Here is a 13,249-nt window from a genome sequence, read left to right as displayed (position 1 = left end):
CTGTCTGACATTTTTAGGTTGATATCTCCAATAAACTATGTCCAAAGATAATCCATCAGTAAGATATACCTTTCTGTAATTTCCCACAACATAATTCCGTGGTTACTTCGACAAAATGAAAGGCATGGAGCGTTGTCAACCCAGCGTTGGTCAGTCTTACTTGTTCCATCAGCAGTCACTCAATTTGTTAATGTATATGTCAAGTCGTATATAATTAGTCTCTATATACTGTATAGATGTTTGACTTTCAAGTTACTTCATTTGCTGATCAATGCATCTCGTTTTATTCCACCACACTGAGTTGTCCGTATGTGTGCATGAGTTGTTTATGTTTGTCTGTATGTGTGCAAGAGAAATCATGAGTATTGTAAATGCAAGTCACAATTTTTTTTAAAGAAACTTTGTTAATGTAGTGAGAGCGACAAAAACAAGTGCAGAAAGTAAAAACGCACTAAGTTTGTTAACGGGGTTCGTTTCCTACATCCCCGGGACCTCGTCAAAATCTCATTGACTTAGAATAAGGAGCAACCTACAATTGCTATATGGTACAACACACACACTAGTGTTTACCACTCTTTTCTAAGAAACAATCTACAAAGATTAGGAATAAAGCACGCATGCATGAATCCCATCCGGCTCACCGGAGCACACTGTCTTCTACAGCTGCAATCTTCAGAGACCTCTTCAATGAAACTGCCTTGCTAAATTCCCCATGAGTCTAGGCTTCAATCTTTCACTTCTCGAAAGTACTTCACCAAGTACGTCAGCACACAACACACACCAAGGACACAAAACGCTTGATCCTCTAAGCACACACACAGCTCACCACGAGCTACACACGAAGCTACACACGAGCTCCACCAGATGGCTAACTCCATCACACAAATCGCCAACACCAAGGACACTAAACTAAGTTCACATCAGACTCCATCGACAACTACTACAGACACTGCTTCGACACCAAGCAGATACACCAATATACAATGAGATCCTCTTACTCTTCTATACAAGATCTGGCTTTCTCATAAGGCACTTCTCTCCTTATATAGCAGACTAGAACTTGCTCTCCACGTCTTTAACTTAATCTCCAAGTCTTCCAAATACACTTATGGCAACTTTTCATTATCTTTATTGGAAAACTTCACCTTCAAGCAAACTCCTTTTGCTTTATGGAAAACGTCCATATGTCTTCAAGCACATATCATCTTTCCTTTTCTAACTCAGAAAGTCCACGATCATCAATAAACCCAAACTACCATTCAGCTCCATCTTCATGCCACACGCATGTACTACCTCCTGCAGTACTTCACGAACGCCTGTACTACCTCCTGCAGTACTTCACGAACTGATACAGAACATCTCTCGAATCTGCATCTTCAATCTCCCCCTTTCTGACTATGCATGTGCACTCATCATAACTGGTTTGAAAACCACGTCTTCAATCTCCTCCTATGAGTCACATCATGGTCAAAAACCAATTCGAAGATCAGCATCTTCCAAATCTATGAAGAAATCCCATCACGCCATCTTCATCAATCTTCAATCAAACTTTGTTCTACTTCCTCTACAAGTTTATGTCCTCACTCTCCCAGATCACACCAGTAACTTAGGTGACCCGCTCTGATACCAATTGTTAATGTAGTGAGAGCGACAAAAACAGGTGCAGAAAGTAAAAACGCACTAAGTTTGTTAACGGGGTTCGTTTCCTACATCCCCGGGACCTCGTCCAAATTTCATTGACTTAGAATAAGGAGAAACCTACAATTGCTATATGGTACAACACACACACTAGTGTTTACCACTCTTTTCTAAGAAACCATCTACAAAGATTAGGAATAAAGCACGCATGCATGAATCCCATCCGGCTCACCGGAGCACACTGTCTTCTACAGCTGCAATCTTCAGAGACCTCTTCAATGAAACTGCCTTGCTAAACTCCCCATGAGTCTAGGCTTCAATATTTCACTTCTCGAAAGTACTTCACCAAGTACGTCAGCACCCAACACACACCAGTGACACAAAACGCTTGATCCTCCAAGCACACACACAGCTCACCACGAGCTACACACGAAGCTACACACGAACTCCACACGATGGCTAACTCCATCACACAAAGCGCCAACACCAAGGACATCAAACTAAGTTCACATCAGACTCCATCGACAACTACTACAGACACTGCTTCGACACCAAGCAGATACACCAATATACAATGAGATCATCTTACTCTTCTATACAAGATCTGGCTTTCTCATAAGGCACGTCTCTCCTTATATAGCAGACTAGAACTTGCTCTCCATGTTTTTAACTTAATCTCCAAGTCTTCCAAATACACTTATGACAACTTTCCATTATCTTTATTGGAAAACTTCACCTTCAAGCAAACTCCTTTTGCTTTATGGAAAACGTCCATATGTCTTCAAGCACATATCATCTTTCCTTTTCTAACTCAGGAAGCCCACGATCATCAATAAACCCGAACTTCCATTCAGCTCCATCTTCATGCCACACGTCTGTACTACCTCATGCAGTACTTCACGAACGCATGTACTACCTCCTGCAGTACTTCACGAACTGATACAGAACATCTCTCGAATCTGCATCTTCAAACTTTGATTAAGAAACTCCCAATGGAGCTCAAAAATTAGATGATTCTTAGCTAAAATTTTTAACTAAAATTTATTATTTTAATAGTCATTAAGAAAACTAATGGAATTCTAGGGATAATCATGTTCTTAGAGCATCTCCAAAAAAAGAACCTCATTTTGAGGGTGGAGAATCTTTAAAATAAAAATTTGAAGGTGGAGTATTCCACAAGAAAAACCTCAAATATATCTTTGAAACTTTACGTAATTTACACTTTAATCCTTAATTCTAATATAAATTAATCATAGTCCTTAAATTTTATATAGACAGATATCATATACACATTAAAAATATGAAACTCAATATTTATAAATACATTTTATTATAACACAAAAATACATAGTAAGACCATCTCCATCGGGGCCTTTAATGAGGTTCATAGCCGAGCCTCTTACCCAATTTGTATTAAAAAAGTAATAAAAATAAATGGGCTGGTAAGAAGTGTCTCTTAAATAATGATCTGAAGAGGTGAGTCCTAAATGACGTGGCACCTCAAAACACGTCGTTTTGCTTTTGTGCGGAGAAGGAGACGAAACCTTCTTCCCCCATATCTCTTCGATCTCCCCAGGTCCCTTCTTTTTGCTTTCCACCTGAAAACTCAATCTCGCCGGCCATTTGGATCCTTAAAATTCCCCGATCCGATCTCGCTCCATCTCCCTTCAGATCTTAAACCCTAAAAATCGATCACTCATGGTGATTAGGGTTACCTTCACATACTCCAGCTACGTCGCCCAGAACATCGCTTCCTCCGCCGCGGCTAGCGTCGGCGGCGGCACCGGAGATGTCCGATCATGCTTCAATTACTATCTCCCAGGATCTTCAACCATGATGCTTCGATTACTGTCTTCCAGGATCTTCAACCACCATCACTAGGGAGCTGCTCGAGGAAGGAAGCAAGAGCCTGCTCGTGTCCGGGATGATCCCGTCATGAAGCTAACCGGAGCTCACTTTTCAATAATCATAATTTTATTTTTCATAATTTCCTAAGAACTCTATTTTGGATTTCACCAATGGACATACAAAAACTTGAAACTTCTTAGCTTTTTAAAATTAATTTGATTAATTCTGGAAAAATGCTTAGAACCCCACTTGAAGGGTTCAGCAATAGAGTTGCTCTAATAATATAAAATCCACACAAATTCATAACAAAAATACAAATTACTCACTATTGTTATTTCCATATATGATCAATTAACCCATTTGGAAGTAAAAATGAGTCTCTTGATAATATATTATATTTTATTTAATATTATATTTAATGTGTATATATATATATAAATATAAGATTTAGTTGAATATTTAAGTGAAATATGGTTATAAAGATTAAAGTGATAAAAAATAATACTAAGACAATTATATGTAAGTTACAAATTATAAGAATTAAATTGAAAATAAATAGTATTTTGAAGACTAGTGAGGTTTCACTGTTCAAATCCTCAAAATTTGAAAGTTTGAAGCTCTCTTGAAAAACCAAAAACCTCAAAATTTGAGGGTTTGAGGCTTCATGGAGATGCTCTTAGCTAATGAGATATGGACAAGAGACGACATCAAAGGCTAACTTCATCAATGTGAACTCCTCTAAAGTCATGTCAAAACTCATGAACACATAGGTATTGTTCTTATCAATCCGAGCTGTATGATACAAAATACCGTTGAAGGAAAATTATGCTTTATCCAAGGAATCAGTTTTGTTTTTTTCCTTTTCTCATCAGTTTGATTTTGTCTTAGTGGATGAATAAATATGTTGTAACTTAAAGGGAAATTGGGTGGTATAACACCAAAAAAATCCCTTATAAAAAAAAGAAAATGTAGTGACTTCTTCTTTTTTTAGGAAGCTAATTATATTTATGAAAATTTAATGATCCAACCAAAAAATTGGTTCTGTATTTTTAACCTGACCATTAGATTCGTCAATTGTTTTATACCCAAAAAGACTCTTGCTATCCGAAGGTGTTCGGTTCAGTGGTCGGGTAGCGAATTGAATGCAGACGCTTTCATTAGGTGATTTGTATCATAAACCAGAAACAAAATATTAGAGATATGTTGGGCCGGAAGATATGTATCTTACGGACCAAGTCTGTGAAGCCCGTGAAACCCATGAAGACCCTCAAAACTAAAAGGAAAGACTTGAAGATCAAGTTAATCTCAAGATATTATTAGCATATTTACATTAACGTTTAGGAAATTTATCAAGCTATTCTTAGCATATTTACATTAACGTTTAGGAAAGTTATCACTATCTAGTATTAACATTATGTTAATGTTACTACTATATATATGCATCTTGTATTCTCTTATCAAACACAACACTATAATATATTCATATTCTATATACTTTACATGGTATCAGAGCATTCGATTCTTAGGGATCTGTTATAAAGCTTCCGCAAGTTAAGCTTTGAAGATGTTAACCATTGGTGGTGTTGACGATGGCAAAGAAGGTGGTGATGATGATCCAGACGAAGACGTCTTGACGTCAAGTTCACTCACGTTTTTTAGTTACTTTCTAATTATATTATAGAGTTTTGGTTTGGACTTTATCTAGCTTTAAGTCAAAGGGATTTTTATTTTCTTTCTTTTTAATATTTTAGTTTGGTTTTGGTGAGTGCAAGAATTACAAAGAGATTCAAAGGTTTATGTCTTTTTCCATGGGATCAGGGTTTTCACAAATTTTTATGAGATTTATTCTATAGTTTAGAATATTTCAAAGTGTTATTTTCTCATAGTTTGAGATTTATTGGTTATAGTTTAACTATTACGGGGGAGTTCTAGTTGAACGCTCAAATTTCTTAGGTCAGTTATTTTTTAGTCCAATGTATGGACTGTCCAGGTTATAGGACGATCGTTTTTGGAGCTGCAGTTGCGTCCACGGGATGTATTCCCATTGTCAAGACCAAAGAAGAGCTGAAGTTTTCATCCTCCTTGTCTAAGTTGAAGTTCATTCCCGAAGGAATGATTTGTTTTCCTTAATATAGTGTCCACGACATACGTGGTCTGCTTTGTGGTTGCAGATTTGCGTGTTGCATCGCACGTTTGTCGTGCAGAGGAGTATTAGAGATATGTCGGGCCGGAAGTTTATTCCCTCATTGTCTAAATCGAAGTTTATTCCCGAAGGAATCTACTGATTTGTTTTCCTCGACATAGTGTCCACGACATACGTGGTCTGCTTTGTGATTGCAGATTTGCGTGTTGCATCCCACGTTTGTCGTGCGGGGGAGTATTAGAGATATGTTGGGCCGGAAGATATGTATCTTACAGACCAAGTCTGTGAAGCCCGTGAAACCCATGAAGACTCTCAAGACTAAAAGGAAAGACTTGAAGATCAAGTTAATCTCAAGATATTCTTAGCATATTTACATTAACGTTTAGGAAATTTATCAAGATATTCTTAGCATATTTACATTAACGTTTAGGAAAATTATCACTATCTAGTATTAACATTATGTTAATGTTAGTATTATATATATGCATTTTGTATTCTCTTATCAAACACAACACTATAATATATTCATATTCTATATACTTTACACAAAAGGATGCAAATTAAAGAAGTCTCGAAGGTCCATCTACTAAATGATGTAATCATAACCCTCTTGAACTGAAGTAACACAAGCTGTTGTAACGTTTCTTACCTTTTTTTTACATTCATTCAAAAACAAAAGCAAAAACAAAAAGCTCCCATTTCTTACTGCAGTTTCTGAGGAGTGAGGACGAAGACGAAGAATGAAAGCTGAGCGAATGCAACCAACACTGAAAACACTGCCTAAGAAATCAACGCGAGTTCTAACTATTTTCTGTATCTTGTATGTCCGCTAAAGCATTTGGAGCCAATGGCTTGGCAATCTCTATGATTCCTTCAAGCATCTGCACTACTTTCCCCATAGACGGCCTCCGAGACGGATGCTTTTGTATGCACCAGAAACTGACCTGAACCATCCTCTTTACTTGCTCCATATCGACTGTTTCATCTGTCTGAAGACATTTGTCCAATATTACTTCAATATTACCCTTCTCGAACTCCTCGTACGCCCACTCTGAGAATTTCCTATGGTTTGTTTCGTCCGAGACTTCAAAATTTCTTCTTCCGCTCACAATCTCTAACAGAACCATTCCATAGCTGTAGACATCAGAGTTCGAAGTTATCGGAAGGTTCGCAATCCATTCTGGTGCTAGATATCCCCTTGTTCCTCTTACAAAACTCATGTTCCAGTATCTCTTGTCGCTTGGCATGAGTTTAGCAAGTCCAAAATCCGACACTTTAGCATTAAAGTTTTCATCCAAGAGAATGTTCTCAGGTTTAATATCGCAGTGTACAATGCAATTAGAACACTCCTCATGGAGGTAAAGAATCGCCTTAGCGGTTCCAATGGCGATAGAAAACCGATACTGCCAATTCAACAATCTCCCAGAATCTGCCGCGAAAAGGAAGCTGTCGAGCGACCCATTTTTCATAAACTCATAGACAAGAAGCCTGTGGCGTCCTTGGGAGCAGAAACCTATCAATCTGACCAGATTCAAGTGATGTGTGCTTCCTATGGTGGCCACCTCTGTCCTAAACTGCTTCTCTCCTTGCTCTATCCCCTCTAATCTTTTCACGGCAACCACGGTCCTGTTAACGAGCATGCCTTTGTACACAGCGCCAAAACCTCCAGCACCAAGCTTTTCCTTGAAACCTTTTGTGCAACGCTGCAGCTCCTTGTAAGAGAACCTCATGGGTGCACTCGACGCGTACTCAAGTAAAGTGTGGTGAGATGACAAAGCTCCAAACTTAAAACTATTTCTCCAGCAGCAGCACCACAAAGCTCCCACTATGGCAACCAAACAAAAAGCCGTGGCTATAACAGCCAGAGCTATGATCAACGCTTGTATTAGCGACCGTTCATCATGTTTCTTCACCGTTGAGTATGGTAAAACTGGTTTACAAACCTTTAAAGAAGAGGTACTAGGAACCGAAGGGCTTGTATAACCAGAAACCAAACCGGATAGCTTTTGAAAACAAACACCAGATCCATCAGCCATTAAAACCGAAGCAAAACATAAACTATCAGCAAGACAATTAGCACGGCAGGCCTCTGTCCCCAGAGTGAAACGTTGAGTAGACAATTCAGGTGCGTACGTCAAGAACCTAGTGTTGTTTAATTCAAGCATGCCTTCGTTACCACGACAATCCTCAAGCTCCACTTTTCTCCTACACCCTTTTCTCATGTCATTCACGTCAATAGGAACAAAATTCTCCGAGGGACAATCGCATGTCGGAACAAAACCATCGTATCTACAAATCCCAAAGTCCCCACAGAAACCAAAGACTTGACACTGGTCCGCAACAGCAACCCAAGTCTGTGTCTGAATCTCACCACCTTTAGAGACACTAAAGATTCTCAAGTTTCCATCTTCCTCCAGCTTCAAAAACCTAAACACACCCTCTCCTTCTCCGTAGTCATCGCTTCGAACAGAAACCACAACGAGGACGCCGCTAGAGTCGTAAATAGACGCCACTCCGTTACGTTCCAATACAAAAGTTGGCGACGAGAGATTTGAACTTGAATTATTAAGCTCTTGACTCCAGTAAACTGTACTATTGTTCCACTTAAGATTCAGAGTACCTTCTTCCGTAAGCTGAAACGAGTAAGAACGTGATCGGAGAGACATACCGACGGTGAAACGCTGTGTCGGGACGATGACGTTGCTCGGGTGAGCAAAGGAAGACCAGACTGTCGTGTTCCTGTGACTCAGAAGGACGAGGTTTCCAGAATCGTCGAGAGAGGCGGAAGTGACTCCTTTGTTTTTGCTGCCGGAGTCCCAAACAGAAGCGCCGGTGGAGTTAACGAGGCGGAGGGAGCCAGAACGGAGGAGACGGAGAGATCCACCGGAGTCCACGGTTCCGGGTGACCAGATAGGAACGGTGTTGGAAAACAAGACGGCGGAGAGGAAAGAGCCGGGAGTTGCTGCGGGGATGAAGGAAACAGAGAAGACGGAGTTTGGAGAATACCATGACTGGTTGCGATCTGAAGCGTGAAGAGTAGATCCGAGTGGTATTGAGAGAGAAGAAGAAAAATCGATACCAAGAAGAAAAAGAAGAAGAAGAGATGTCAATGTCATGTCCATTGTTGTGCAGTACTTTCCTCTGTCGCACTCTCACTTTCTATGTAGCAAACTAGCAACCAACAATAGAATGTTAAAGAAGGTCGCGCGCGTAAGTAGTCTTTAGCCTTTAGAATTTTTTTGTATAGTTTTAACTTTTATATATTATAAAGTTTTATGGTGTGTTAAAAAAAAAAAGTTGCCTTTAGAATTTTTTTGTATAGTTTTAACTTTTATATATTATAAAGTTTTATGGTGTGTAAAAAAAAAAAGTTTTATGGTGTGAAGTTTCTTACTGACCACTGGGACCAAAACCACGTTAAAATAAACGATGTTGTCAATCTTTTCTTAAAGAAAAAAAAACAATTGCTAAATAGACGAGTAATATCGTGAGGCCCTAAAAGCTGAATTATTAGGTGAAGATTGGCTTCTAAAAGCTGAATGATTAGGTATTACAAAAGGTGAAGACTGGTTTCTTTTTTTTTTATAAAGAAGATTGGCTTTTCCCTTGTATGATTTGTAACGAGAAATTTTTAAATGTTTTTTTTTATTATCTAGAGGTTCTGGGGACAAGGTCCATAATCCCACAGATCCGGAATCCGGCGGGCACTGATACCATGGAGACAAGATCCATGGCGTAAAGTATTCTTCCCACGGTGGATCGAACCCAGAAGCGCAACAACACCAACACATGCGTTTAAACCAACTGGACTACCACCACCATCGTAATTTTTAAATGTTGATAAACAACATTTTTTTTTAAAAAAGAAAAATTTAAATGTTGATAAACAACAATTTTTAAACGTTTGAAATCTCACCTTACAGTTGTTTACATTTATTTGTCTTTGCTTTAAACATTTTTGGTTCTTTTTTTTCTTTGCATATAGTTTGTTTTTAGGTCGATTTTCTGTAAATAATTCTTCTTTTATCAATCAATTTGATATTTATACCCAAAAAGCCTTTGTGTAACCTTTTATAAGGTGACCAGCTATAATCGCAATCAGAGATTAGTATGTACATAATAAGATATTCTTGCCGATTCATTATAAATGTTGTTTAAGATTTTTACGCACAAATTAGTAAAATGATTAAATTTTCTATTTTACTCTTACTTAATGTACCATTATATATGATTTTATTAATTAAATAATGATCAATTTATTGTTCCATTAGTTTTTTTTAATACTGGATTTGTATATATCAAAATAAAAGAGTTACATAATGGTGAAGAATGTCATCTACACACGGAAAAATCTAACAAAAGATTAATATAGTGAAAGATAATTGACAAACCATAATGATTGAAGGCTGAACAGTAGTATCAGTAAAATACCATATGATAGCCTCACAATAAAAAGCAAGAGAATAAAGACTGCTCCCAACCAAAAAACAGCGAAGCTTAGAAACATAGCAACAAGCCTGAGTTTGAGACTGCTTCCTTCGTGAGCTCAAAAACCAGCATGGAAACCTGAGAAGACTTATGTTAGGTTATTAATCTTATTATAAAATTTGGTTTTTCAAAGTTGTTAATTATAATATGATTGTGATATGTGTCAATAAATTTTAAAGATTATTTATACATTAAAAATGAATCTTTATTACTGTAAGTTTAACAGTTATAATTGTAATATATTGAGATTCAATACATAGGATCAGTTTACACTTTACTCCTATGAGTCCGATATTAAACTAGGAATAATGGTGGGTTTTGAATTCGAGAGCTGAGTGATGTGAATAACAAGTAAAAAGTTCAAGTAAAGGATTCAATTTGGAAAGAGCTAATCTAGAGTAAATTACGAGTACTTCCAAATCAAAACCGAGCAATTATTAAGGCTCAATACAGCTCTATCTAGAACTCAATAGAACAACACACTGCCGTGTAACTGTTTCTTTCACCAATCAGATTCAGCGCCTAAGATGTCGCTTGGTCTGAGATTTGATGGTGAACATTATGGAATAAATCCGATTTGTTCACAATGCACCTTAACATCTACTTTCGCATGGCTAAGGATGCAGTGCTCATTCATGCAAGATCTAGCAACCTATGACACTTTTGATGCACAAGTTAACCTAAGATCAGACGCTAGATGATCAGTTTATCGCAAGCATTAAACAATGAATGAATGAAGATTTATTAAATGATAACCTATCTATGCTCAGTTGCGATATGCATTCTATCACCCTAGATCAACAATAGACTACTCAATCATGTTGCAATGACTAACAGTAGAAGAAACTGAAATACTCATGATCAAATTAAGAAGATATAAAAACTAGGGTTCAGGTTGTTCTTCTCGATGAAAGAAGTGAAGCTGTCGCCTTTACAAATCTTGAATCCAAAAGTATGAAACTTGTCTTGTAAAACTAGCTTAAAGTTAAAATGGTTAGGAGACGCTTTTTATAGGGATGCACCTTTAGGTAGAGAGAAAGTAGGGCATATAGGTTAAAATTCCCGAATTAGATTGAGATTTTCCTTATTTGTCGGAAACAACCTTCAGACCGCTCCGCTTGGTTGCTCCGCTTGAGAACAGTCTCGGGACTATTCTCCTTGGATGTTCTCCGCATAATTACTCCAAAAAGACATCTTTTCGTCATGCAACCCTCTCTTTACTCTTCTACCAACTCCAGACCTGTAATGGTTCAGAAAGGACTAGACTGACACAGTTAGAGACATAAACTAATTGAAAACATATATACAATGATGTGAAAACACCATATATAAATGGTGAAACTAAATTACTTCTAACGAATTATAAAATCCTACAAGTACCAAAAATTATTTAATAAAATCATGAAAAAATTAACTGTAAAATAGACAATGTTCCTTTTAAAAAATCAAAACAAAAGAAAATTGTAAAAGTACTCTTATTATTTTCTTATAAATAACTAACTTTCCATTTTCAATAGATAATTGTATGTTAAAAAATTATAACCAAAAATAGCTACAAATATTTCACATATATATTTTGGTTTAAGCTTCCACATATTATTTTTACAAAACACAATAGTATTTACATGAAAATATTACCTGAGTATAAAGTATCCATAAAAGTTTCCTTTTTCAAAGTCTAAATAAAATAAAACTGTAGAGTAATCTTATTTTTATTATAATTAACTACCTTTACCTTTTAATCCATGATTTGTGTTTAAAATATTATAAAAATAACTTTAAATATATCACTGTATATGATTTTGACATGTGTCAATTAAAAAATTAGATTGTGCATGTGTCAATAAAAATTGCCATTGCGTGACATATTTTCTTCTTTTTAAGCCAAATAAGATTTTTTATATTTTTCTAAAATCCTGCCAGAGAGAATTGTAAAATTTTATTTAATAGTAATTTTGAATTAAAAAATTTAATGATAAATATGATATTAAAATTTATTTAATTAAAAAATAAATTTTAAGAATACTAGTCATATTAAAAAAGAAGAATTTTGAGAATGCCAACTTTTAGAAATAGATAATATTAACTGGAAATAATGATTTGATAGTAATATTTTTTTTTAAATCCTAGACAAAGTATAATTGTCAAATATTATGTAATATTTAATATTAATTTCTTTTTCTAAAATCCTAAATATATGTTTTCCTTTCAAAAACAAATCCTGAGGAAAAGAAATTTGTATCATATTTTTTTGGGAAATTTAGAAATAAGGAACAAAACAACTACAACCTTGTCCCCTTAGAATTGAAACCAAAATCATTGTCCCTATAGAATAAACAATAATACAAATCCTTTTTTGCCCTTTCTATTAATTTCTAAATACAAGTATTAAAAGTTAATATAATTTATTCATATTGTTTTTACTTTTATTATCTAAAAATTTAGAAAAGAAGAAGAAAAAACATTAGAACACGTAGTTGACTCCGACTCTTCTTTCTCTCGAACGAAGAGGCAATTAGGTTTCACCATCACCACCTTCTTTTGCGGCCGTCTTAGTTCAACAGAGACCTTGAACTCATCGTCACATCTCTTTTTCATCCTCCTTATTTCTTCTATTCTCTCTAAACATCAGCCACTAAAATAACTTTGTAATCTCCGCCGGCTACAATTGGAGTTGTTCAAAGCTCGGGAGCAGTTCTTATCATCTTGGTTCCCAAGATCGTAGAGGTTAGGATTTTGAATTCCCCTCTGTGTTTTTTTTTGTTGATCTTAATTTGCTTATTTGCATATACTAGGAATAGATTGAAGTTGTTCAACGACAGACGAAGCTTTCCTCCCTGATTAAGAACAAGTGGTACTCTATTTTATCTCGGTTTCCTCCTTCTCCAAGAAACTGTGAAACTTTCTATTCGTGCTCTGCTTGAGGTTAGTTTGTTCCTTTGTTCTCTATAACTAAACCAAGTAGGTTTCTTTTGAGCTATTGATGGGTGCTCTATTACCAAGTAATTTCTTTTGATCATATGTATCAGATTCTTACGTACCTAAGTGTGTGGATTTTGTAATTAATATGCGTCACCTAGAAAGTTGGCTTTAGTTAAAGGCAAAAATAACAAAAAAGACTTTACTAACTGA

General features: G+C 36.2%; 1 protein-coding gene across 1 annotated transcript; it reads right to left on the bottom strand.

Moving 5' to 3' along the window:
- Nucleotides 1-6,189: 6,189 nt before the first annotated feature.
- LOC108845001 (G-type lectin S-receptor-like serine/threonine-protein kinase At1g34300) lies at nt 6,190-8,846 on the bottom strand. Its single transcript, XM_057005649.1, has one exon. The coding sequence runs from the start codon at nt 8,749-8,751 to the stop codon at nt 6,430-6,432; it is 2,322 nt and encodes a 773-aa protein (XP_056861629.1). The 5' UTR covers nt 8,752-8,846; the 3' UTR covers nt 6,190-6,429.
- Nucleotides 8,847-13,249: the final 4,403 nt, after the last annotated feature.

Source organism: Raphanus sativus, chromosome 3 (genome assembly GCF_000801105.2).
Source record: "Raphanus sativus cultivar WK10039 chromosome 3, ASM80110v3, whole genome shotgun sequence".
NCBI lineage: Eukaryota > Viridiplantae > Streptophyta > Magnoliopsida > Brassicales > Brassicaceae > Raphanus > Raphanus sativus.
This window is presented reverse-complemented; position numbering and strand designations above follow the sequence as displayed.

Bases quoted from the DNA above. Each gene is read 5' to 3' on its own strand.
- LOC108845001 (XM_057005649.1), bottom strand. From the start codon at position 8,751: ATGGACATGACATTGACATCTCTTCTTCTTCTTTTTCTTCTTGGTATC.